This window comes from Camelina sativa, chromosome 5 (assembly GCF_030686135.1).
Source record: "Camelina sativa cultivar CO46 ecotype springtype chromosome 5, ASM3068613v1".
Lineage (NCBI taxonomy): Eukaryota > Viridiplantae > Streptophyta > Magnoliopsida > Brassicales > Brassicaceae > Camelina > Camelina sativa.
Window position 1 is genome coordinate 5,665,109 of NC_141884.1, and position 24,674 is coordinate 5,689,782.

At 36.7% G+C, this 24,674-nt stretch overlaps 4 protein-coding genes and 1 pseudogene across 6 annotated transcripts; 2 read left to right on the forward strand and 3 right to left on the reverse strand.

The window, feature by feature from the left end:
- The first annotated feature begins 7,467 nt into the window (after positions 1–7,467).
- On the forward strand, positions 7,468–8,444 carry LOC104785707 (protein VACUOLELESS GAMETOPHYTES-like; annotated as a pseudogene). Its single transcript, XR_015598405.1, has one exon. The product of XR_015598405.1 is annotated as a protein VACUOLELESS GAMETOPHYTES-like (transcript).
- A 465-nt stretch (positions 8,445–8,909) lies between these two features.
- On the reverse strand, positions 8,910–11,039 carry LOC104785708 (aldo-keto reductase family 4 member C10). Its single transcript, XM_010510972.3, has 7 exons — positions 10,757–11,039; positions 10,628–10,678; positions 10,345–10,421; positions 10,148–10,235; positions 9,621–9,896; positions 9,285–9,533; positions 8,910–9,173 (listed from the first exon to the last, which is right to left on the reverse strand). The coding sequence occupies exons 1-7, from the start codon at positions 11,015–11,017 to the stop codon at positions 9,090–9,092; spliced, it is 1,086 nt and encodes a 361-aa protein (XP_010509274.2). The 5' UTR covers positions 11,018–11,039; the 3' UTR covers positions 8,910–9,089.
- A 515-nt stretch (positions 11,040–11,554) lies between these two features.
- Positions 11,555–12,264, forward strand: LOC104785709 (uncharacterized). The gene has a single exon (XM_010510973.3). The coding sequence runs from the start codon at positions 11,555–11,557 to the stop codon at positions 12,233–12,235; it is 681 nt and encodes a 226-aa protein (XP_010509275.2). The 3' UTR covers positions 12,236–12,264.
- A 517-nt stretch (positions 12,265–12,781) lies between these two features.
- On the reverse strand, positions 12,782–20,075 carry LOC147943295 (NADPH-dependent aldo-keto reductase, chloroplastic-like). Of its 2 annotated transcripts, none has more exons than XM_087513187.1 (7): positions 19,860–20,075; positions 19,631–19,681; positions 19,340–19,416; positions 19,150–19,237; positions 18,726–19,001; positions 18,395–18,643; positions 12,782–13,025 (listed from the first exon to the last, which is right to left on the reverse strand). In XM_087513187.1, exons 1-7 carry the CDS (start codon positions 19,977–19,979, stop codon positions 12,936–12,938), a joined length of 951 nt encoding a protein of 316 aa, XP_087369313.1. In that variant the 5' UTR covers positions 19,980–20,075; the 3' UTR covers positions 12,782–12,935. The 2 variants fall into 2 exon arrangements, with proteins under 2 accessions (XP_087369313.1, XP_087369314.1); XM_087513188.1 differs by lacking the exon at positions 12,782–13,025 and adding an exon at positions 17,990–18,307.
- A 553-nt stretch (positions 20,076–20,628) lies between these two features.
- Positions 20,629–22,654, reverse strand: LOC104792569 (NADPH-dependent aldo-keto reductase, chloroplastic). The gene is made up of 7 exons (XM_010518749.3): positions 22,358–22,654; positions 22,192–22,242; positions 21,850–21,926; positions 21,666–21,753; positions 21,276–21,551; positions 20,959–21,207; positions 20,629–20,856 (listed from the first exon to the last, which is right to left on the reverse strand). The coding sequence occupies exons 1-7, from the start codon at positions 22,475–22,477 to the stop codon at positions 20,770–20,772; spliced, it is 948 nt and encodes a 315-aa protein (XP_010517051.2). The 5' UTR covers positions 22,478–22,654; the 3' UTR covers positions 20,629–20,769.
- Positions 22,655–24,674: the final 2,020 nt, after the last annotated feature.

Below are 24,674 nucleotides of genomic sequence, written 5' to 3' on the forward strand. Positions count from 1 at the left end.
ACCAGGTTGAATTAAAATTGAAAATTAGTTCGGTTCTTGGTCGGTTCAATGAATTTGCCTCGGTTTACCAAAAACATTCTTGGAAAATGGAATTGCAAAGCCTGGAAATTAAGATCTCACTAACCTTTATTTTTTTACTTTTTTAATTATTATTTTATATATGATTCTACCGAGTATGGCTTTCTTAATGGTATAATTTTAAAAATATATATATACAGAAACAGTAAAAAATAAATATTGGTGTGGAGAAAACTAATTTCTTAGTAAACATTTGCTCTATATTGTAAAATTTCCTATTACTTTAATGAATTATAGTGGATTGAATTTTATAAACTCTTTTATAAAATTCTTTTGCAAAATAAATATATTTTGATGTTTTGATGGAAATTTTATAAGTATTATTTCCTCTAAAAAACACTTTTACGTAAATAGAAGAACCGTTCAACGTTCTTTGTTCGTACATTCCTTTTTTTAGATCCTACAGCAGCTCGCCACTGGTAAAACTATAGTTTATGACGGCATAACTAACGTGTTTTCTTTTTTCGTTTTTTATTTGGGATTTCTAGTATTCATAAGAATTTTCTCTAAGCATAAAGGTCAAATCTCGTTTCCTTAATGCTAGTTTTAATGAACCAAGTTTCTTAAAATTATTTTTAAAATTTGTTTTTTTCTAAAGTTTTTCATATTTACCATTTTTTATAACTATTTTTCTCCTTGAAAAACTAAAAATTTGAGAATATTTTTTTTCATAAAATGCATACTTAATAACAAAAACTATATCCTAAAAGAAAATGAAACCCAATCTACCCAAATATAATGTGTAAAATTGTGTTTCTAAATATAAGAAAATGGCAAATTTGAAATAATTTTAAGAGATGGCAAAATCTATAAATGCCACTCAAATAAGTCCTTATCTCATAATTAACTCTTAGTTTGTTTTTTTCTTTTACTTTCTTGAGCACAAAAGAAGAGAACAAAAAAAACATATTTGAGATTTAAAAAAAAAACATTTGAGAGAAGATGAGTTGAGAAGATGAGTTGTAAACAATATTTAGATTATATATTATTTTCGTAATAACTGGACCAAATCATAATAAACATAAGTAAAATTTATCGTTTAAATTCACATGTCAAAATATATCACAAAAAATTAAATTCTAAAATTCAAATGAATAACAAAGTAGATAATAACTGTTTACTAAATTACTAATCTTAGCAAAAGACACTAAAAAAAGGACAAGCTAAGGGACGTGACAAGCCAAACAAAAAATGTACCAAAAAGAAAATAAAGCGAACTTGACACGCCTAGGTGGTCAATACAACAAGGTCGAACGTTACAACCAAATGAGCTAGTAGACTATCAAATGCACTAATCAGTTTAAGCGAATATATATTAATAGAATGAGGCACGTGCCCACCAATCCGCCCCTGTACATGGTCGTTTTGAGTTATAATTGATTTTATTAGTATATGGTTTGGTACATACAATGCCAAATTGCCAATACAATATATCTGTGTCCAAATAATTAAACTCCTACAAGTTTTTTTTTTTTTTAAAAAAAAAAAAGAAGAAGAGGAAACAACTGATTACCAGTATACACATATTATTTACAAATAAATATTTTAAGGGGTGAAAAAAAATTACTAAAGACTAGCTATAGCTATTAGGTGAATCTCATATGTATGTTTATATAGAGAACATCGATTCATATCTACCTAGGAGTTGGACCATATCTCTCCAGTTACTTACAAACGAAGCGAAGCGAGAGAAAAAAATTTGAAGAGTAAAAAAGAGAAACGTGGCCAAAGTGATCATGGTGAATACCGATGAACCCCTATCACGAAGCCGATGTTGGTGAGTCGATATATAGTTACTACTGTGAAAATTAATTTATTTAATTGTTCTTATTATATACTTAATCAAGCTTTCAGGTTCTAAACGAAAACATATTTTGTTAAATGATGAGCTGCAGGTTGGATTCATGGGTTTACAACTTAGTCATGCACGTCCTCATCATAATAACCTGTGCTACATTGTTTTTGATTCTACGAGGCAACCCACGAGTGACGGAAACGCCCGAAGAGGATAACATCTAGAGATGAGAATTTTATCAAAAATGCCATGTACAGTATCAAACATTGTGGTCAATGCCATTTTTCTCAATTCCTTTTCCCACTTTCCACAACCCCATAACTGAAATACCATTATACCCTTCCTTATTTTTAACACAAAATTAAGAATTTAACACAATTTTTTTTTTCAAAAAACAAATCTCTCTCTCTTCTCGTTCTAACCCTTCCTCATTCTCTCTCAATTTTCCATCTTCTTCTATTTCAGTGTTTCTCAGTCTGCTGTTGGTGCTACAGCACAAACTGAATCTCTTTTTTTTTTTGGTAAAACAAACTGAATCTCTTTCTGCAAAACTCCATCTGTTTCAGTCTTTAGCCTGCATATAATGGAGAAATTCTTCATCAAAACACAATTGAGACCTCCATCTGATCTATTTGCCTCTACCGTGGCAGGTGAAACCGCTAGGTCTTGTTCCAGAGTTCTTATACCCGACCGTAGGCAGACAAAACCGCAGGTCTGCAACTCCGGTGGACCAGATCCAGCTGGCCAGGTTTTTGTCCATCCCTATTATGTCCTTCGTTCTTTTTAGTGGACTATATATGTTTGGTAATGCGTTTTGTGTCCATTGCTAACAATAAAATTTGTCCACACTTGAGGTCTGCATATCTGGTGTTCGGTGGACCAGATCCTACCGACCAAGTTTTTGTCTACCACTATCAAACTTGTCCACACTGCAGGTCTCCAGATCCGATGGACCAAATCCAACCGACCAGGTTTTTGTCCACCACTATAATGTCCTTCTATCTCTTCAGTGGACCATATCCGTTTGGTTATGTGTTTTGTTTCTATTGCTAACAAAAAACTTGTCCACACTGCAGGTCTGCAGATACGGTGGACCACATCTAGTAGCCAAGGTTTTTTGTCCATCACCATTATGTTCTTCATCTCTTGAGTGGACCATAGCCAAGGTTTAATATGAAGATTCGTGTCCACTACTAACCCAAAACAATGTCCACACTACATATATTCAATTCCGGGAGACCAGATACAACAACCAAGGTTTTTGTCCACCACATTATTACAGAATGATGAACAAAATATTTACAAGCAATTAATGTCAATCTTGATTTATTTTCAAAACCTTAATTGTAAATATTAATAATCAATGATTTAATGAAAGGGTATTTTTGTCTTTTTCATATATGGCACAAAATTGAAAATGGCAGTTTTGAAAATGAAAATTGGAAAGTAGCATTTTCCACAACTTTTGTTTGGAAAGTGGTATTTCTAATCAAATTCCCTAACATCTATCCCCTTACCGCTACTGTATTAGGTTTCTACATGCTTTCAGGAGCGTTGGAATTGTTTTCAGTGCAGAACCGCGAGATAGGAATCTTTTTGGGACGCATCAGTCATGTGTTGGGCATCGTTGCCATCATCTTACTTTTCTACGTTGTTTCACCGTTAGTCGCTCTATGTGTTGGTATAGTCGCTTCTATATGGACCGTATCAGCTCTGCTCTACTCTTTGGTACAGTTAATTTGTTGGGTGGCAGCAAATGATTTCCAAGTTGATTTGAAATTTTCGTCCAACGCATGATTTATGGATGTCTTGTTTTACTTGTGATTTCTCTTCTTCTTATTATTATTATTACTTTTTTTTCATACCTAGCTAGAAGAACTTGTCTACGTTAGAGACTTGTGATTTCCAAGTGTTTTTTTTTTTTTCAACTGAAAATCAAAGTCTACCTTAAAAACCCTCATGGGAAATATTCTGACGAAAGGTCAAATTTAAGAGTTTAAAGATCGAGACTAATTGATAAATAAACAATCGAATCCCAACTTCTATAACTATTTTTTTGTTGATTGAGAATTTAAGATCTTCATGACTGCTTTATTATTATCCTCTAATGCCTACCAAATCAAAGGACACGAAATATATGTCTATGATTTCATTTCATGAACTCATATTCTACAACATTCTTTCATCTTTCTGAAAGTTCTATCAGACATGAGACTCTCCTGAAGCTTCTTGTTAACCCTATCCATGGCGATCTCCTTGATAGCAACCTCAGTGCCGTCAACGCGGTAAATTTCTTAGTTCTTTTGTTCGTTGGTATTCGTTTTCTTTAGTATGAAAAAATTGTCAAGTGTTTTGATCACTGCTGTTCATGGTTCAAAACAAATGTATTTGTTTAGTAATAAGCCATATCAGGATCACAAGTAGATCGATCGAGTCACATAAACTTCTATGAATGTTTTGTGGTTAATTAGGCGTGTCATGTATGTATTCTAAAGTGCATGCAAGTCTTATATATACAAATCCCAAAACCGAGAGTTTCACTATCCATATTTAATTTGCGTCAATACTATAATTCATGTAAAACCAAAAAAAGATAAAGATTCCACTGTCCGATTTTCCAAACAATGAAGACAGCACTTTCCTTTCTCATTCTGGTCAAGACCGAGTGAAATATATGTCACACTGATTGAACGTAAAACCAATTGGAATATAAGTCCAGTTGACCTAGTCAATCCATATCTTTATCCTATATATCCTTAGACAAAGATATATAGCTATTAATAAAGATTTATCAGAATTGGCATCAAAGATAGCAAGCATCATACGGAATGTCCTTCTTTTCAAGTTTTTCTCCCGGCCGCAATGAAAACTCTTGAATATAGGAACATATAAATATAATAGATAAAGTTTTACCCGTAATGAAAAACTTTGAACGTTGAATATAGAAACATATGAATAAATCAAAAGTCTACGATTATACTATCTTGACACGTTATTTTGTCTGCAGGCATACCTCGGCAACCAACTATATATATACACAATCGAGGGATAACTAATTGTAACGATATATTTTTGCATAAAATGGAGACATGGGTAGTAATTATAATTGCTATTTCTTCTTGTTTTGGTGTTTTCGTATTTCTTGTGGCCTTGGCTGGAGCCGGAGGCAAAGGTGGGGGTGGTCATGACGGCGGAGGAGGAGGAGGAGAAGGAGGAGGAGGAGAAGGAGGTGATGATGGAGGAGGAGATGTGGAAATGGGTGCTGGAGGAAATGGAGGTGGCGTTGGCGGTGATGGAAGTGGCGGGGGTCATGGAGGGTTTTGGTCCTTTTGGAGTGGTGGTGGTGGAGGGGACGGAGGTGGAGGCGGCTGGGGCGGAGGCGGCTTTGGTGGTGATGGAGGTGGTGGAGGTTTTGGCGGCGGCGGTGGGGGTGGGGATGGAGGTGGAGGCGGCGGAGGAGGAGGAGGAGGTGGAGGAGGTTGCTGACCTTTGGTGCATAATATCATCTAGAAAAGTTCATGTTAGGAAAAATTCATAGAATTTATTTTATGTGAAATTGTTAGTTTTGTGAAGCATTTTAAATTTTAGTAGTCTATATTTTATTTGTTGATTATTTTAAGTATATAATTTGTAGTTCTTGTGAAGATCGCTTGGTTTTCCTAATACAGTAGCGGTATATATGTATGTGACCAATATTATTATCCATGATGTACCAATATCTTTACTATGGTAATGTATAATATCTTCCTACCAACAGTGATATGTATATATATACACACATGGTTTGGATGAATGTTTTTAAGCCAAATTGGAACACATCGAACGGTGCAAATTATTGCTTCACCTAATTTACGCATACTTGGCATCTTAATTACTTAACGATAATATCACATGGGAAGACTCCGTCAAGTAGTTCCTAATTTCCTATTAAGAGAGAGTAGTTCTGTTTGATTTTGATTCTTCTTTTTCTTTTTTTTGTAAACAATTCTTTTTTTTTTTAGTACTGATAAAGATTTACAACCCTAGCTACACACATGATAGAATATGCGATGCAAATTTATTTTGGTTTTGAAACCAAACTCAGTTCTGAAACCATATACATTATCATTTTTTACATGCCAAAATTTCAGATAAATGTAAGAAAAATTTATTTTCATTTATAAACTATATTAGCAAAACTTAATAAAAGCCTTATCATGCTTGACACGTTTGTAAAATGGTTGTCTGTTATATCGTCAGTCTAAAAGTTTAAACTAGTTATAGACAAAAAAAAAAAAAAAAATGAATGATTATTTTCTTTTGACATACTGTATGATCAGGAGTTGTTCAAAAAAAAAAAAAAAAGACATACTGTATGATCAGGTTGACGAATCAGTTTCTATAGTTCTTTTAAGCAATTAAGACGGAGAATCGTGGTATCGTATGTTATTCCATATCAGGATATCACACTGTATGCAGCAGCATTATATATCAATTATCAAACCATGTTGCATTATTAAACCCTAGTAGCCAAACTTCAATCAAAGCATTAATTATCATGCGTGACATGTTTGCGACATGTTGTCTATTGTCAGTGTAAACTGGTTATAGAAAAAATTATTAAGAATAATAGTTCTCTTTATCGCTTTGACCAAAATCTACTTTTATTTGTTAATTATTAGTGTTTTTAGATTTAGAATAAATCGTTTGCCAGTAGTATACAAAAATATGTAATAACTAGTTAGGACCCGTGCTACAGCACGAGTTGAATCTTTTTATTTATATCATAATTTTAGAATAAAATACGATTCCAAAAATCACGATTAATGCTAGATTAGGATCTGAAAAACTTTTAAAATCGATCATATAAATTATATTTTATTCTAAAATTATGATATAATAAAAGGAATTTCAACCCGTGCTCTAACACGGCTTTAATCTAGCATTAAGGTTTAATTTTTAATTTCTGAATATGATCCCGAAGATCACGATTAATCTTGTTAAATTAGCGAGATTTGATTCTTTTTTTATGATTAAGAGTATATTTTTATCCCTTAATAACTTTTTTATTGATGTGGTTTATCAACAAAATCTGTAGAAAATAAATTGGTGATATTGTGATTCTAGATATTTGAAACTATATACGTGATCTTCAGAAAATAAAGTTTGGAATATCCATGAACTATCAATTTGGAAAAACCCATTTAAAATTTTCTGTTACAATTAAGGTTTTATTGGTTACAATTAATATATGGATTAATTTATAATTTATGTATAACCTATTTGTAACTATTTATTAAAATTATAAAGTCTACCCAAACAATGTATAGTTCAAGCTAACTTTTAAAGATTAGTACATACCACTCAGCATATACATGATATAATACGTTATTGTGTGTGTTCTTTTTAACCAACCTATCTTTGTGTGATTCTAAATGAACAACAAACATAATAAGAATAGAGACTTTTGACTTTTCCACCTCTTTGGTCCGTCAACTCGTCGAAAGTCAACTAATAAAGGTGTGCCACTCTGTCACACTAGTAAACATATACAACTCTCATTTTAATAGTTCGACGAAATTTCAATATATTCCAACACCAAACACAACTATTGCTCTTGCTGAACCCAAAAAACGGTAAAGATGGCTCCAAGAACACCAAAACAGCGAACCATTCAGCATTTCACGCACGTTCATCCATTGACGGAGTTACCAGCATCGGTGACTTCATCTGCGACGGCTGCAAGACCTACGGCTCAGGTACGACCTATAGATGCGAACCATGCAACTACGATCTCCATGAATATTGCGCCACATGTCCCCTTACCCTCCCAACCTTCATTCATCCCCAGCATGCGCTCAACCTCGTCGTCAGGAAACAACAGTCAACGCGCCAAAACGACCGTGTGTGCGACATATGCGACGAGTCCGTGGAAGGATTGTTCTACCGATGCAAGATATGTGAGTTTGACGTGCATCCGCTCTGCACGCAGCTGCCTCAGCACGTCAGACACGTGCTTCACCCTCCCCATCACTTGGAGTTTCGCCTCGCGGGAGCTAGCCAGTGTATGGTTTGTCATGGTCCGTGCCAATCTTGGAGGTATAGGTGTGAGCTATGTAGATTCGATATTCATATGGAATGTATCTTAGCCGTGTGCAACACGTCACCTTCTGACCAGACCGAAGCATCGGGTACTAAGAGCAGAGGGCTCAAGCCACAGGGAGGACAACCATCGTCGTCGATGCCGTGGCAACAGCCGCATTTTGGTTACCCGTATGCGTATGGACCACCGATGGGTCAACAACCTTATTTTAATCATTATCATCCATATAATTATAATAATTTCAACTACATGAACGGGTTGAATATGAATCCGGTACAAGTACCACCAGCGGCTGGGCCAGGTCAAAATCCGGGTCCGAGTAAGGGATGGAGAATGTTTACTGTTGCATCGAAGCTAACAATGGGAGCTGTTTCTAATGCACTGTTTGGATTTTCCATTGAAAGTCTCATGTCGTGACTTCTTTTGTTTGTTTTCCATTAAAAGTCTCACAGTTAATTTTCTTTTCTAATGCATTACAAACAAAAAGTACATCCGCCCCTGACCACCATCCACCACCCATTTTTGCAAATCTAACCATTACAAAAGAAAAGAAAAAAAAAAGACAACGAGATGTCTCCGTTGAAGCCAGAACAAAAAGTAATCCAACATTGCATTTGCACCCATAGCCATCCATTAATTGTGGTTACAGTTGGTGACTTCATATGCCATGGCTGCAACACCCACGGATGCGGACATACAAATCAAGATCAGGGCCAAGTGCCAAATCGATGTCACATTAAAAGAAAAAGAATGCTTTGTATCTTGAAGTTCATAACGGTTGAGGTTTTCCGCAGTATCATCACTTCATAGCCAATACCAATGCCATTAGTGGTTCCTTTTGAAATGGCACGTCCGTAACGTTACGTGCCATTAAGGTCTGGCACGTATGTTACTTTCAATTCAATAAATCTAATCTACTGTGTGGTTTTACGATCTTCAATTGTACGCAACATATTACAGTCTCGTAACATGGTTTTCATATCGAATATAATTGGGGTAGCAATGCAGCTTCTAAGGCAAATATTGAAAACGTAGCAGAACCAATTATTGAAAACTAGTAGCATTACTAAAAACTGATCTATGACAAATCGTGGAATGATTTGGCACATACGGTGACCAAATCAGCTTCGAGTCTCATATCTCCCCGTCCCAGAGTTCTTCAAGACTCTTATAAGGACTCGTCTCATGAACAAATGACATGCCTCTCACCAACCTACCCTGAAACATTGAAACAACACAGACTTCAATATTCGATAACCCCCAAACATGTGAGCAACATAAATAACCCCTTTGACTTATTTGGACTACAATGTGCGGAAAATAACTTACCTGTTCAATCTCAGAAAACTTGGATAACATGTCATCGGGTATGGACCAATTGAAAACATCGAAGTTCTGTTTAATCCTGTCTTCATGGGTGCTTTTTGGAAGAACACTTTGACCCATTTGGAGACCCCAGCGAAGTGCAACTTGTGCAGGAGTCTTGCCGAGCTTCTCAGCAACACCACCAAGAATAGGGTTCTTCAAAACATCGCTCTTGAGCCACGTTGTCCCTGGAGAACCCAACGGAGAGTAACCCTACAAAAACATCAACTAAAACTGTTAACTTCGGAGATATTTTCTCAGTTTCATAAAAAAGGATATGAATATGTTTGTTCTACATACTGAGAGGTGAACGCCTTTAGATTTGCAGAAATCCCTGAGCACGTTTTGTTGCCATGAAGGGTGACACTCCACCTGGTTAACAGCAGGAGGGACGCGAGCCACCTCCAAGAGATCTGCTAGTTTCTTTAAGGAGAAATTGCTGACACCAATAGCTCTGGCCTTACCCGCATCAAAGAGTGATTCCATTGCTTTCCATGTGTTAGGAATATCAGTTGGCAAAATGTTCTCTGGTTTAAAGCCAGTAGAACCTTTCTTGAGGCTAACAGGCCAGTGAATCTTCAAACAGACCACAAAAAAAAACTGTTAGTTAATCGAATGGTTCCACAAAAACGTTTGAACAATATTTCACACTAGCCTTAAGACTTAAAAATTGAAGTGATATATACATAGTAGATAAAAATACATCTATATGCAAGTGAAGTACCAAAATGGAGTACCAAGTGAAGTACCAAAATGGATTGCTGCAAGTTATGTTGAAAGAAAAGCACATAGACAAACAATACAAGGTTTTCTATTATATTACTTACGAGATAGAGATCGACATAGTCAAGCTGCAGATCCTGTAGAGTTCTATTAAGTGCATTGGGCACCTCTTGAGGATCATGACAAGTACACCTTTCATACGAGAAGGTAACCAAGTTAGAATCTACATAGACTTGAGAACCGATTACGAAGAAAAATAAAATAATCTATAATGTATTCAAAGCAGAGTGATGGAGAATACCAGAGTTTAGATGTGATGAACATTTCCTCACGCTTGACAACTACATCATCAAACAATTTCTTCAGGACTAACCCAATCTACAGGAGGAAGCAAACCCATTGGGATACACTTTTGCTTCAAGTCCCATTAAAAAAAAAACAAAGCTTTCCTCACACAAAGTATCAAATCGAACAAAAGACAAAAACTTTTTCATAAACCAATGCAGCTTACATCTCCTTTGACTTTCAAAACTTATGCAAGAAACAGAACCATAATCTCATAAGATGAGTTTTTTTGGATGTACCTCTTTTTCGTTGCCATAGATTTGAGCACAATCAATATGGCGATAACCGATCTGCATCAAGTAGAAGAATCTTTAGTGATTTAGCTAATACAATCATTAGTCACAAATCACAAAATCACAGGACCGAACCTTAACAGCAGCTTCGACAGCGTTTCCGACGAGACCAGGATCGGCCTGCCACGTTCCGAGACCGACTGATGGAATCTTCGCTCCGGTGTTGAGCTCAAAGTATCCGATTTCGTCGGCCATGATCTGAGCTACGAGAGATGAATCACCTGAAATCAACACTGAGAGTCTCAGACTGGTCTCTCTGTTAAGGGTTAATGTCAAGTGTGGAGAAGACCATAGATATATGAGTTTGGGCCTTTTTTGGCCTTTACTCATTTTCATAACCAAGATTTTTAATTTTTTTTTCCACTTATAACCAAGATTTATTACATTCCTTTAATAAATACAATTTTATTGATGCTATGTCATAACAATAATAAAAAATAATACAAGTTATAACGTAATTGCAAACTGAAGATTTATGGCTTTTTGCTAAATTGCTAATGAAGCTATTTTACCTTTTTTAGAAAAAAAGATTTAAAAGCTATCAAAAATAAAATAAAAACCGTTTTAAAATATATATACCCGAGACTGGCTCAGTTTATACATGAAGACACGTCCCTATTGAAAACCAGTCGTGTAACAGAACATTTCAACTTAAAATTCACATATTATATCAACAATTTGATACAGAAAAATTTATAACACTAGTGACATTTTCTTCTGAATGATCAGTCAACTCTACCAAAGTTAACTATATTACTAATTTTTGTATCAATAATACCAACTAGAAGTTATTGCACCAAAGATCAAAAATACCATTTGGCATCCCTTAATCAACCTCTCTTCCCTTCAACTCCCAAAAATCAAGCAGCTGGGATGTCAAACACGATTCGACATTTCACGCATATCCATCCCTTAACCGAAGTGAACGGTGTTGGCACATACACGTGCAATGGTTGCAAACTGTATGGTGAAGGCAAGACCTATCGGTGCAACGACTGCGACTACGATCTCCATGAATATTGCGCTACGTGTCCTTTAAGCCTCAGAAACTCATGTCACGGGCCTGATCATGAGCTTATCCTGTACAGCGGTCCCACGCACATGACCGAACGGTCGTGCTATGTTTGCCGAGTTTACATCCAAGGGATGTTCTACATTTGTAAGCATTGCAATTTTGAATCTCACCCGCTTTGCACACACGTTCCAATGCATGCCTCGTCTCCTGATGCAACGGTAACGAGGCAAAGAAGCCTGCATGACCATCCTGGACAGCCATCGTCACCACACCACAATGGTCACGGAAACCCCTATGGTTATGCTATACCATACCCTTATAACCCCTATGGTCATCATCATTATCAGCATCAAAATTCAAACATGAACACGGTTTCTCCAAAAGCGGATTCCAATCCAAGCACGCCAAAAAAGAAAAAAAAGTCTGGAGTTCTTAATGGCTTCAAGGCTGTACTAGGTGTAACTGCTGGAGTAGCAACCAATTTGCTCGTTGCATCAATTACAGGTAGCACCTTGAATGAAGAAGAGGTTATTTTCTGATGAATTTTTTAACTTGTTTCATGGCTTGTGGTGTGTTTTACGTTTGACGTTGTTTTCCGTTACATGCATATGTGTATGTATGTATCTCGTTTCTCACATTATCGCATGACTGCAAATTGCACTCTTTAAGTATGCAATACGAAAAGATCTATACTACAAAAACATATTTTCAAATCTAAGAATTCTAGAAGACTCTCTTTGTAAACATATACTTAAATTCAATCTCAAAACTGGTTAGACAAAGAGAAGAATGGTCTTTTTATGATCCTTACAAATATTGAAAATTTCTAATATATTTTTGGATATGAGATTTAGAATATGTCGTCTCGAAGCTACAACTTATTGTCACATTGATCCTTATAATTTTGAACTTTTGATTGTATATTTTGTTCTAAGATTGAATACTCGTTTAGACTTTTTTTTAAAAAGCTAGCTCTAATGCAATGTGAATGCAGGAGTTTGATTGGTATGTTCACAAGTCACAACCATATGCAAACATCATATTTCCGGTTTGATATAACTACAAGTCTACAATACATTACAAAATGTATAATAAGAATCGATCTTGTTATAAAAGTTCAATAGAAAAACAAATGTGATGGTAAATTAATATATCAGTGACAACATCCATAAGAAAATTGACAAGTCCATCAGAGAAAAACCTCACATTATTTGGCAGAACAAACAGATCAGCTAAACATCATATCTCGCCATCCCATAATTCTTCAATAGACTTATAAGGGCTCAATGTCTCATGAACAAACAAGGAGCCATCGATGACTGACCTAGCCTGCATTTTTAATCCAAATAAAAAACTCTCAGTCCGAGATCATCAAGCCGAGATATAGCTGTTGAGAAATTAATCGGTTTAATATTGGGTTAAAGTATAATTGGTATCTTGTAAATACACAATTTATAAATTAACCACAAATATATAAGCCAACTAAATAAAACACTCTTATATTTATTTGTAAATCACTCACAATACAAAGTTTATAACTTATAGTAAAAACACTCAAATCTCACACCACTCGTTATTTTTCCAAACCTCACACACTCTCTTATTTATATGTTGCTTAGTATTGCAACTTCTCTTTATTATATTGGATGCTATGGGATGATTTGCTCTCGCTTGATCTCTCTCTATTTATAGGAAGCTTGCAGCCCACTTTTGTTGACAAACATAACAACCACCACTTCTTATTTCAACAATAGAAGCACCGTCCTATTTAATTACCTTCTCTTTTTGACTTTCAGTAAATCTTTGTAGCACATGTGAAAATGATGATGAATTACTTTTAACACTCCCCCTCATTATCAACTTTCCTTGTGCGTGTAGTCATTCCAAGTAACATTCGAAATCCGATAACCTTAGATGCAGATAAGCTTTTTGTAAAGATGTCTGCAACCTGATCTTGTGTCTTGATTGGTTTCATGACAATATCTCCTTGAAGTACCTTTTCTCGCAAGAAATGATAATGTACCTCCACATGTTTTGTTCGAGCATGAAAAACAGGATTTTCGGCTAAACGAACTGCTGACAGGTTGTCACAGTGTAATGGAACTCCATCTTCTATCGGTTGGTTTAAATCTTTCATGAGTTGAGTCAACCAAGCACATTCTTGTGTTGCCATTGCTCCTGCTCTATATTCTGCTTCTGTGGTTGAAAGAGAAACGGTAGGTTGTCTCTTACTGCACCATGATATAGCTCCAGAACCAAGGTTAAATACATATCCAGTAGTTGACCTCCGAGTGTCATGATCTCCAGCATAGTCAGCATCGCAATAACCATTGAGCTTACTTTGTACTCCTTTCTTGTAAAGGAGTCCCCAATCAATCGTGCCTTTGATATATCTCAAGATTCTTTTAACTGCTTCAAGGTGTGGTTTCTTCGGTTTCTGCATGAACCTGCTAACAACGCCTACAGCGAAAGTTATGTCGGGTCTAGAAAGAGTAAGATAGATAAGACTACCTACGATTTGTCGATACATTGTTGTATCATCCAAGTCTTTTCCATCATAGGCACACAACTTCAAATTTGGCTCCATTGGTGTAGTGATTGGTTTACACTCAGCTAACCCAAACTTCTGAATGAGATCTCTTGCATATTTCTGTTGACCAAGAAATATGCCGTCTTTTGTTCTTTCAACTTCCAATCCTAGGAAGTGATTTAATTCACCAAGTTCTTTCATTTGAAATCGAACAAACAAGTTTTCCCTTGTCCTTTGAATCTCGCCCGTGTCATCTCCGGTGATGATTATATCATCGACATATACAAGAATAATTGATAATTTTTCTCCTTGAATCTTCACGAACAGACTCGAATCTGATGGGGCAACATGATAACCACTTTGGACTAAAAACTCCGCAATCTTCCCGTACCATGCTCTAGGCGCCTGCTTTAAACCATACAAAGCCTTCTTTAATTTGCACACATACTCTGGTTTTTCGTGATTTACGAATCCTTGGGGTTGATCAATATAAATTTCACGATCAAGTTCTCCATTTAGAAAAGCGTTCTTCACATCCATCTGCCATAAATTCCATGACTTACTTGCGGCTAGTGCTAGTAGCACACGAACTGTGGTTATCTTTGCCACTGGACTAAATGTCTCATCATAGTCTATACCATACTCTTGAGAAAATCCACGTACAACTAATCGGGCCTTGTATCGTTCGATTGTACCGTCTGGAAGAGTTTTCAGCTTGTAAACCCATTTGCAGGATATTGGTTTAACACCTTCCGGTTTAGGCACTAAATTCCAAGTTTGATTTTGTTTTAGTGCCAAAATTTCTTCTTCCATAGCTTTTCTCCATTCTGGATTCCTTGACGCTTCTTCGAATGTAGTTGGCTCTTTAACTTCAGCATACGCAGCATTTATGTACTTTGGATTTTTACGTCTTTCTCTTATAGACCTTCGTAGTTGAGGTTGTACTGGCTCCACTTGTTGTTCTTCTTGTTGAGTGGTCTCCACTTCATTTGGTGTTTCATGAACACCTGTTTTCCAAGGGCTTCTTGACTTGGATCCAACGTTCGATTGAGGTGACGGTAACTGTTCTTCTGTGTCTTCATTGCCAGGAGACGATTCTAGTTGTAACTTCGTTTGTAATTTTTCTTGCAACTCATGCGTATCTGGTAAAGCTACCTTGTTTGCCCACCACGAAGATGCCTCATCGAATACAACATTTCGTGAGACATATATCTTGTTTGTATTGGGATCACAACATCTCCAGCCTTTCTTTTGTTCGTCGTATCCCACAAAAATGCAGCGAATGGCCTTCTTGTCAAATTTACTGCGATCTTCATCGGCAATAAAAACATAGCACACACATCCAAATACTCGAAAGTAACTGACCGTTGGTTTCACATCATATAACTTCTGAAATGGTGAAACAAACTCCAATCTTGGTTGTGGCAGCCTATTGGTGATATAAACACCCGTCTTCATGCATTCTGCCCAAAATCTTGTATCAACGTTCTTAGCGTGCAGAAGACTTCGACAAATTTCTGCGAGGTGGCGATTCTTTCTTTCGGCTACTCCATTTTGTTGTGGAGTTTTTGCACAAGTGAGTTGTCTCCGAATATTAACCTCCTTAAGGTAGTTGTTAAACTCGTTTGAAGTGTATTCTCCTCCATTATCAGTGCGTAGGCACTTGATCGTTTTACCGAGCTCACGTTCTACTGTGGTCTTGAATTCTTTAAATTTTTCTAAAGCCTCATCTTTATGCTTTAGAAAATAAACCCATACGTATCTTGAAAAATCATCAATAAAGGTTATCAAATATTGATAACCACGTGTTGATGGTTGTTTGATTTTTCCCAGCAAATCTGAATGAACCAGCTCCAACGGCTCCTTAGCTTTAAAATTTGAATCCTTGTAAGGCAATTGATGTGCCTTACCATATTGGCATCCTGCGCACACAATCTCATGGTTCATCTCAAGTTGTGGGAGTCCCTTCAACATCGACTTCTGCATCATAATCTTTAATTTGCTGTAATTGACATGTCCGAGTCGTGCATGCCACAAGTCGCCAGTGTCACTTCTCCTCGTTTTTTCAACATAGGCTTCTTCTGCTGACATCACATAAATAGCCCTCATTTTTGGTCCTTCTATGAACGGTGTGCCAATAATTTTTAATTCTCGATACACCTTCACATCTTCTGGACCAAACAGTACGTAGTTGCCTGCACTTGTGAGTTGGGGTACGGATAACAGGTTCTTCTTCATTCCTGGGACATGGTAAACATTTCGAAGTTGAATTTCTTCATGTCCATTCTTTTGTGGTAGATTTGTCTCACCAACATGGGCTATTGGCAATTGTGTGTTATCAGCTGTTATAATAACACGATCTCCATTGTATTTTGTGATGTTCACTAATTTTGACACATCTCCTGTCATATGATTTGAACACCCAGAGTCAACGATCCAATCATTTTTGTAGTCGACTGAGTGATCGCATACAGCGGTGAGTGCAAATTCTTTTATTGAGTCTTCCTCTCTTCCATCATCAAGATCCACTTCCTCCGCAAAGAAAGAAGTTTCAAACTCCCAATCTTCTTCTCCATGTCCTTCATTCTTTGAACTTGTGGCAGCATTTCCTTCAACTTTCTTTGACCAACAATTTCTTGCATAATGTCCCTTCTTGCCACAATGGTAACATGCATCACTTTCATTATTATTTTGTTGCCATCGATTCTGACCACCTTGATTATTTTGAGCTCCTCGAGCTCCCCCTGATTGGAAACTTCTCTCATGGTTTCCTTGAGCATCTCGTTCTTGTCCGTTGAATCTCCCGGTACCACGTCCGCGTCCTCGACCGCGACCTCGACCACGTCCTCGACCACGACCATAACCATAACCTTGGTCATTTCTCTTATTGGTGAATAAAGCTGTCTCTTCACCATTGGTTGGTCGGCTAAGTGTGGGTTTATCTAGATCCTCCTCATTCATTAGCAAATTCTCTAGATCTGCTAAAGTTGGCTCGGTAGCCCAGCCCCGAGTTGCCGTAATAATACTCTTGTATTCTGGCTTCAGACCATGAATGATAATTCTTTTCATTCTTGTCTGAGTAATAGAATTTTCAGGATCTAGTTTAGAAATCTCATCACAAAGAGACTTCACTTTTGAAAAATATTGACTCACGGTCATATTCTTCTGGGAGATAGACAAAAGCTCATTCTCAAGCCTTTGTAATTTTGCGTCATTCTTCTTCGCAAAGATTGCCGTCAATATGTCCCAAGCTTCTTTTGGTGTTCGGGCATCTTTAATCCGTTGTAGAAAATCTTCTTCTACAGCCACGGTTAAAGCATACATGGCTTTACCAGCCTTGACCTTCCACTTCTTTAAGGCGTCATGATCACTCGTTGGTCTTTGAGGTGCAGCATCTTGTCGTACCGGTGTTGAGGTTGAGGTGTCGGAAGTTGTATCTGTGCTTCTTGCTTCTCTTGGTGGTGTCGTCTCAGCTCCGTTAACGATATCCCATAAATCTTGTCCGAGCAAATAAAACTTCATGCGAGTACTCCATGACCCATAATTGTTGTTATTGAGCTTCTCAATAGAGGTAGTAAAATCCGTCATGATTTTACCAAAAGCTTCCAAATAACAACTAAACAAATATATATTAGAGTTGGTCGGATCGACTTCGCTCTGATACCAAATGTTGAGAAATTAATCGGTTTAATATTGGGTTAAAGTATAATTGGTATCTTGTAAATACACAATTTATAAATTAACCACAAATATATAAGCCAACTAAATAAAACACTCTTATATTTATTTGTAAATCACTCACAATACAAAGTTTATAACTTATAGTAAAAACACTCAAATCTCACACCACTCGTTATTTTTCCAAACCTCACACACTCTCTTATTTATATGTTGCTTAGTATTGCAACTTCTCTTTATTATATTGGATGCTATGGGATGATTTGCTCTCGCTTGATCTCTCTCTATTTATAGGAAGCTTGCAGCCCACTTTTGTTGACAAACATAACAACCACCACTTCTTATTTCAACAATAGAAGCACCGTCCTATTTAATTACCTTCTCTTTTTGACTTTCAGTAAATCTTTGTAGCACATGTGAAAGTGATGATGAATTACTTTTAACAATAGCATAGCAACCAACTTTATTGAATATAATCTTAAGAACGTACCTGTGAAATCTCAGAAAACTTATTGAACAAGTCATCAGGTATTGACCAATCGAAAACATCAAAATTCTCTCTGAGTCTTCCTTCGTTGGTACTCTTGGGAAGCACACTATGACCCATTTGGAGTCCCCAGCGAAGCGCAACTTGAGCAGGAGATTTTCCAAGCTTTCCCGCGACCATATGCAGTATGGGGTTCTTTAGAACATCGCTCTTGAGCCCTGTTGTCCCTGGAGAACCCAACGGTGAGTATGCCTGCAAAAAAAAAAAAAATCATTCAACCAATGTATAAGGTAGAAAGTAAATGGATTGGTGAGGATGAGTAGTGCTGCCTTACACTGAGGTGAACACCTTTGGATTTGCAGAACTCTCGTAGCTTAGTCTGTCGCCAAGAAGGATGACATTCGACCTGGTTAACAGCAGGAGGGACACGAGCTAACTCCAAGAGATCAGCTAGTTTCTTGGTGGAGAAATTGCTTACACCTATGGCTCGTGCCTTGCCCGAGTCATAGAGTGCTTCCATCGCTTTCCATGTGCTAGGAATATCTACAGGCAAAAAGTTCTCAGCCTTAATACCAACAGAACCTTTCTTCATCCGTGCAGGCCAGTGCATCTTCAAGAAGATCACAAACAAAATGTTATGCAATAATCTTTCCCCCCATAATGCTATGTAGATTTTGTTTAAAGTATATAAACAGGTTTGCTCTCATTTGTTGAACAACATAAATTTTGTGTAACTGTTACAAAGAAGTGATGTTTACCAGATAAAGATCGACGTAGTCAAGCTGTAGATCTTGCAGAGTTTTGTTCAATGCCTCCGGGACATCTTTGGGGTCATGATCAGTACACCTTTAAATATGATACACAATTTGTAATTGTAAATCCAAGATGATTAAAGCTAACGTACACTTATTCACAGAAATATATAAGCATTAGACAAGTAATATATACCAGAGCTTGGAGGTAATGAACAACTCCTCACGTTTCACTACATTGTCTTCAAACAATTTTTTCAGAACTGCCCCAATCTGTGAAAGATAAACAGAGGAAAGCAACAAAATGGATTCAAGAAATTGATATTGTAACAAGGCAAATGCACATATTAAAGACTCTTTTCATCAGTATTATTCTCTATCAAACAAATACTATGTCCATAAACACAACAAAGACAATTAACAAGAATTAAACTGTGTAAGATCAATTCAAGATCCAAAAAGATAAAATTATTAAGTGTGGTTCTACCTCTTTTTCGTTGCCATACAGCTTAGCACAATCAATATGACGATAGCCAATCTGCAATTTAGAATTAACATTAAACATCTTCAATATGAGGAAAACAAATTGAAACAGAGTTATGGAATCATCATGATGAAGAAAAAAAAGAGAGAGAGATGGGAAGCAAATAAGAATTGAATTACATAAAAGAGATGTGAAGAAGATAAGAATCGAATTATATACATAAAAGACAAACCTTAACAGCGGCGGCGACTGCATCACCAACAAGGCCAGTAGAGGCCTGCCATGTACCCAGACCTACCGAGGGGATCTTAGCGCCGGTGTTGAGCTCGAAGCATTTGACCTCATTCGCCATGATTCAGATGTGGTTTCAACGCAGTCAGCATTTGGTAACGTCCAACTATTTCAAGAAAATAAAAGAAGAGTGACAAGTGTGAGAGGAAGACGGGTTGTCTTTTTTCCTTTCCTTAATTCTAATAAGTATTGTCACGTCAGATATCACTCATTACGTGGACGGTCGCATGTATCTTATTCGTTAATTTAGGTTAACTCTTTGCTGTCCTCTGTTCTCTGATGGCGACACGTTTTGGTCCGAGTCAAGATAAGATTCTCTAGTTAGCGGATTCATTTTAGAAACAGATTTTGTAAGAAAAAATACAAAATAATCGAAGTCTTTAGTTTCGTGAATATACAAAATGATCTTTTGGAGTGTTGCAACTACTAAAGACACCCATCATATGACCAAGGGAGGTGGTCTTACTAATTTTGAAAAATTTCTTATATTCTTTTTTTTTGGATGTGAGATTTAGGATATGCCATCTCAAAAATACAACATATTGACACATTGATCATCAAATCCGACTGAATCCTTATTATTTTGATTAACTATTTTATCCTGAGATTGAATACTAGTTTGGTCTTTTCTTTAGCTCTAATGTAATGTGAATGCATGAGTTTAATTGGTATGTTCACAACCACATACAAAACATCAAATTTAGTTCCGGTTTGAAAAAACTACAATACATTACAAAATGTATAATAAGATTCTTTCAATAGAAACAAATTTGATACATCAATGACAACATCAATAAGAAATTGACAAGTCCATCAGAGAAAACAAACATATCAAACAGATGAGCTAAACATCATATCTCGCCATCCCATAATTCTTCAAGAGACTTATAAGGGCTCAGTGTCTCATGAACAAAGAAGGAACCTGTCACTAACCTAGCCTGCATTTTTAATTCAAATATATATAATTTTTAGTTCGAGATCAAGCCGAGAAATAGCATAGCAACTAACTTAATTATTGCAATGAAATGTTAAGAACGTACCTGTTCAATCTCAGAAAACTTAACGAACAAGTCATCCGGTATTGACCAGTCAAAAACATCAAAGTTCTCTCGGAGTCTACCTATATTAGTACTCTTGGGAAGCACACTGTGACCCATTTGGAGTCCCCAACAAAGCGCTACTTGCGCGGGAGATTTTCCGAGCTTTTCTGCGACCATATTGAGTATAGGGTTCTTCAGAACATCGCTCTTGAGCCACGTTGTCCCTGGAGAACCCAATGGCGAGTATGCCTGCACAAAAATATTAATTTAATCAATGTACCCTTAAATGAATTGGTGAGATGAGTAGTAATGCTTACACTGAGGTGAACCCCTTTGGATTTGCAGAACTCTCGTAGCTTGGTCTGTCTCCAAGAAGGATGACATTCGACCTGGTTAACAGCAGGAGGAACACGAGCTAACTCCAAGAGGTCAGCTAGTTTCTTGGTGGAGAAATTGCTTACACCTATGGCTCTTGCCTTGCCCGAATCATAGAGTGCTTCCATCGCTTTCCATGTGCTAGGAATATCTGTAGGCAAAAGATCCTCCATCTTAACTCCAACGGAACCTTTCTTTACCCGTAAAGGCCAGTGAATCTTCAACAACAATCACAAACAAAATGTTATGCAATAATCTTTCCCCATAATGCTACGTAGATTTTGTTTAACAACATAAAAATTGTGTAACTGTTACAAGGAAGTGGTGTTTACCAGATAAAGATCGACGTAGTCAAGCTGCAGATCTTGCAGAGTTTTGTTCAATGCCTCCGGGACATCTTGAGGGTCATGATCATTACACCTATGATGATACACAATTTGTAAAAATGCAAAATGATTAAAGCTAGTTACATGACTTAATTACAGAAATATGCATTAGATAAATCAAAGATCATACCAGAGCTTGGAGGTGATGAACAACTCCTCACGTTTCACTACATTGTCTTCAAACAATTTTTTCAGAACTGCCCCAATCTGTGAAAAGAGAAACAGAGGAAAGCAACAAAACTCAAGATATTGAAAGTAGATCATTAACAAGCCAAAAGGCACATAGATAGTAAAGAGTCTTTCCATGATTCCATCAGCATTATCAATCAAAATTGAAAATTGTATAAACAAACACTTTTGCCATCAACACAACAAAGACAATATAAGAAGAATAAGTAGTATCTTTTAGAAGAATCAATGAATAATTGAAAGATCAATTCAAGATCCAAAAAGATATATGTGTGGTTTCTACCTCTTTTTCGTTGTCATACAGCTTAGCACAATCAATATGACGATAACCAATCTGCAATTAGAGTTAAGATTGGATTATAATTTTTACACAAGAAAACAAAAAAAAAAGAAGTATGGATTCATAAAGCTGGAGAATAAAATAAAAATAAAAGTTTCGAAAGACAAACCTTAACAGCCGCAGCGACTGCATCACCAACGAGGCCAGGAGAGGACTGCCATGTACCGAGACCCACCGAGGGGATCTTAGCGCCGGTGTTAAGCTCAAAGCATTTGATCGCATTCGCCATTATCAGATGTGGTAGTGTGTTGTTTGCTGTGAGACGCACTCAGCATTTATTAACGTCACTATTTCAAGAAAAATAAAAGAGTGACAAGTGTGAAAGCGACAGCGGCGGGAGACTCGTGCCGACGAAATTGTCTTTTTCCTTTCATTAAAAGTTAAAACCTAAAAAGTGTATTGGCATAATGTCACGTCAGATATTAAAGCCTTACGTGGACGGTGGCACCTAAGAGCAAGCACATCGGTTGGAACTTTTTTTTGGTCCCTCATATTTAATAATAATATTTAGAAAGTTTCTTATTTTTAGTATGAGCATTGGTGTCTATTTGTAATTGGTCCCTCGAATAAAATAATAATATTTTAAAAGTTTAAAGATTAATTATTTAAAGTTAAAAAAACAAAAACATACAATTAAGAAATTAATAACAAAAATCATAAAACATAAAAACATCAAAACAAAAACAAACATTTTATTCAATTCATAAAAATTTTAAAATCAATCTTCATTATCCGGAAGATGTCCAAAGTTAGTCTAAATATGCTCAATCAAATCATGTTTTAGTTGGTCATGAGCTTGTTTATCCCAAAGTCTTGTTTGACGAGTAATCGTACTGCTGATATTTGAACCAACACCGGCGGCACCAACGGTATATGTTTGATCCACATGTTCTCCGTGTTGAAATTCAGAAACAATGTTTTGGTAACTGTATGTATGTCGTTCATCTTCGACAATCATATTGTGGAGTATTATGCATGATCTTATCACATTTGCCATTCTGTTTTTATCCCATAAACGAGACGGATTTTTAATAACGGCGAATCTACCTTGCAAGACTCCAAAGGCACGCTCAACATCTTTCCGCACAGCTTCTTGTTTTTTAGAAAAGAGAGATTTTTTCCTACCTTGTGGAAGTCGGATAGATTGAATAAAAGTTGCCCAATTTGGATAAATACCATCAGTGAGATAGTACGCCAAGTTGTACTCCCTTCCGTTGACAACAAAATTCACTTCCGGAGCTTGACCGGTTATTATATCATCAAAAACATTAGATCGATCAAGAATGTTAAGATCGTTCATAGTACCTGGAGCTCCGAAAAAGGCATGCCATATCCAAAGGTCATAGGAAGCTACCGCTTCCAACACGATTGTAGGTTTTCCGGTTGATCGTGAATACATGCCTTTCCAAGCCGTGGGACAATTTTTCCACCCCCAATGCATACAGTCAATGCTCCCAATCATCCCGGGAAAACCACACTGTTCATTCTGATAGAGTAGTCTTTCTAGGTCCTCCGGAGTAGGACGTCTTAGGTATTCATCTCCAAACACTTGGATGATGCCGGCAGTAAACTCGTGCAAACATTTCCGAGCTGTTGAAGCACCAATTCTTACATATTCGTCAACACTGTCAGATGAAATACCATATGCCAATTGACGAATTGCTGCAGTACATTTTTGTATAGGTGATACACTAGCCCGTCCGGTTGCATCATGGGTTTGGCGGAAATATTCGATTTCAGTAGAGAGACGTTGGACAATACGCATGAACAAAGGCTTGTGCATGCGAAACCGTCGCCGGAATAGATATTCTGGATATGTTGGAGTGTCACTGAAATAATCATTCCAAAGATTATTGTGACCTTCTTCCCGGTTTCTCTCGATAAAAATCCTTTCGTTTGGCTCATTTGGTTCCGGGATATTATGCGATGCATCATAAATATTTTGTAAATAAGCATCAAAATTATCACCATCATCTCCTTGATAGTGATAATGATCATCATCTCCATGATAATGATAATGGTTTGAAGATGATCCCATTTGAAGAGAAAGAAGTGGAAGGTAGATAAAGGAAGAGACAAAGAGATATTGAAGATAAAGGAAGAAATTCTCTTTTGTTGCTTTGATATGGTGTGAATGTTTGTTGCTTTGATTCTTGTTTGAAGATGGTGTGAATGTTTGATGCTTCGAACGTTCTTTATATATAATGGAGACTAGTGAGGCTAGATGTGTATCCGTGATAACAAAACAACAAATATTAAAAGTCACAAAACAACGAGTATCCGTGATACAAGAACAAGTACAAGTACTCGTGCACAAAACAACAAGCATCCGTGAATACAAGAACAAGCATCCGTGAATACAAGAACAAGTACATGTGAATACAACAACAAATTTCCGTGTCCAAAATAACAAGCATCCAAACAAC

Bases quoted from the DNA above. Each gene is read 5' to 3' on its own strand.
- LOC104785708 (XM_010510972.3), bottom strand. From the start codon at position 11,017: ATGAAAATGAGTAAAGGCCAAAAAAGGCCCAAACTCATATATCTATGG. The intron at 10,679-10,756 runs GTTCGGTCCTGT...TACTTGATGCAG, and splicing joins CTGTCGAAGCTGCTGTTAAG to ATCGGTTATCGCCATATTGA. The intron at 9,174-9,284 runs GTAAGTTATTTT...TCAATGTTTCAG, and splicing joins AGTTTTCTGAGATTGAACAG to GGTAGGTTGGTGAGAGGCAT.
- LOC104785709 (XM_010510973.3), top strand. From the start codon at position 11,555: ATGTCAAACACGATTCGACATTTCACGCATATCCATCCCTTAACCGAA.
- LOC147943295 (XM_087513187.1), bottom strand. From the start codon at position 19,979: ATGGCGAATGAGGTCAAATGCTTCGAGCTCAACACCGGCGCTAAGATC. The intron at 19,417-19,630 runs GTAGAACCACAC...TATCTTTCACAG, and splicing joins TGTATGGCAACGAAAAAGAG to ATTGGGGCAGTTCTGAAAAA. The intron at 18,644-18,725 runs GTAAGGCAGCAC...TTTTTTTTGCAG, and splicing joins CCAAAGGTGTTCACCTCAGT to GCATACTCACCGTTGGGTTC.
- LOC104792569 (XM_010518749.3), bottom strand. From the start codon at position 22,477: ATGGCGAATGCGATCAAATGCTTTGAGCTTAACACCGGCGCTAAGATC. The intron at 22,243-22,357 runs GTTTGTCTTTCG...CTCTAATTGCAG, and splicing joins CAGTCGCTGCGGCTGTTAAG to ATTGGTTATCGTCATATTGA. The intron at 20,857-20,958 runs GTACGTTCTTAA...TTAAAAATGCAG, and splicing joins AGTTTTCTGAGATTGAACAG to GCTAGGTTAGTGACAGGTTC.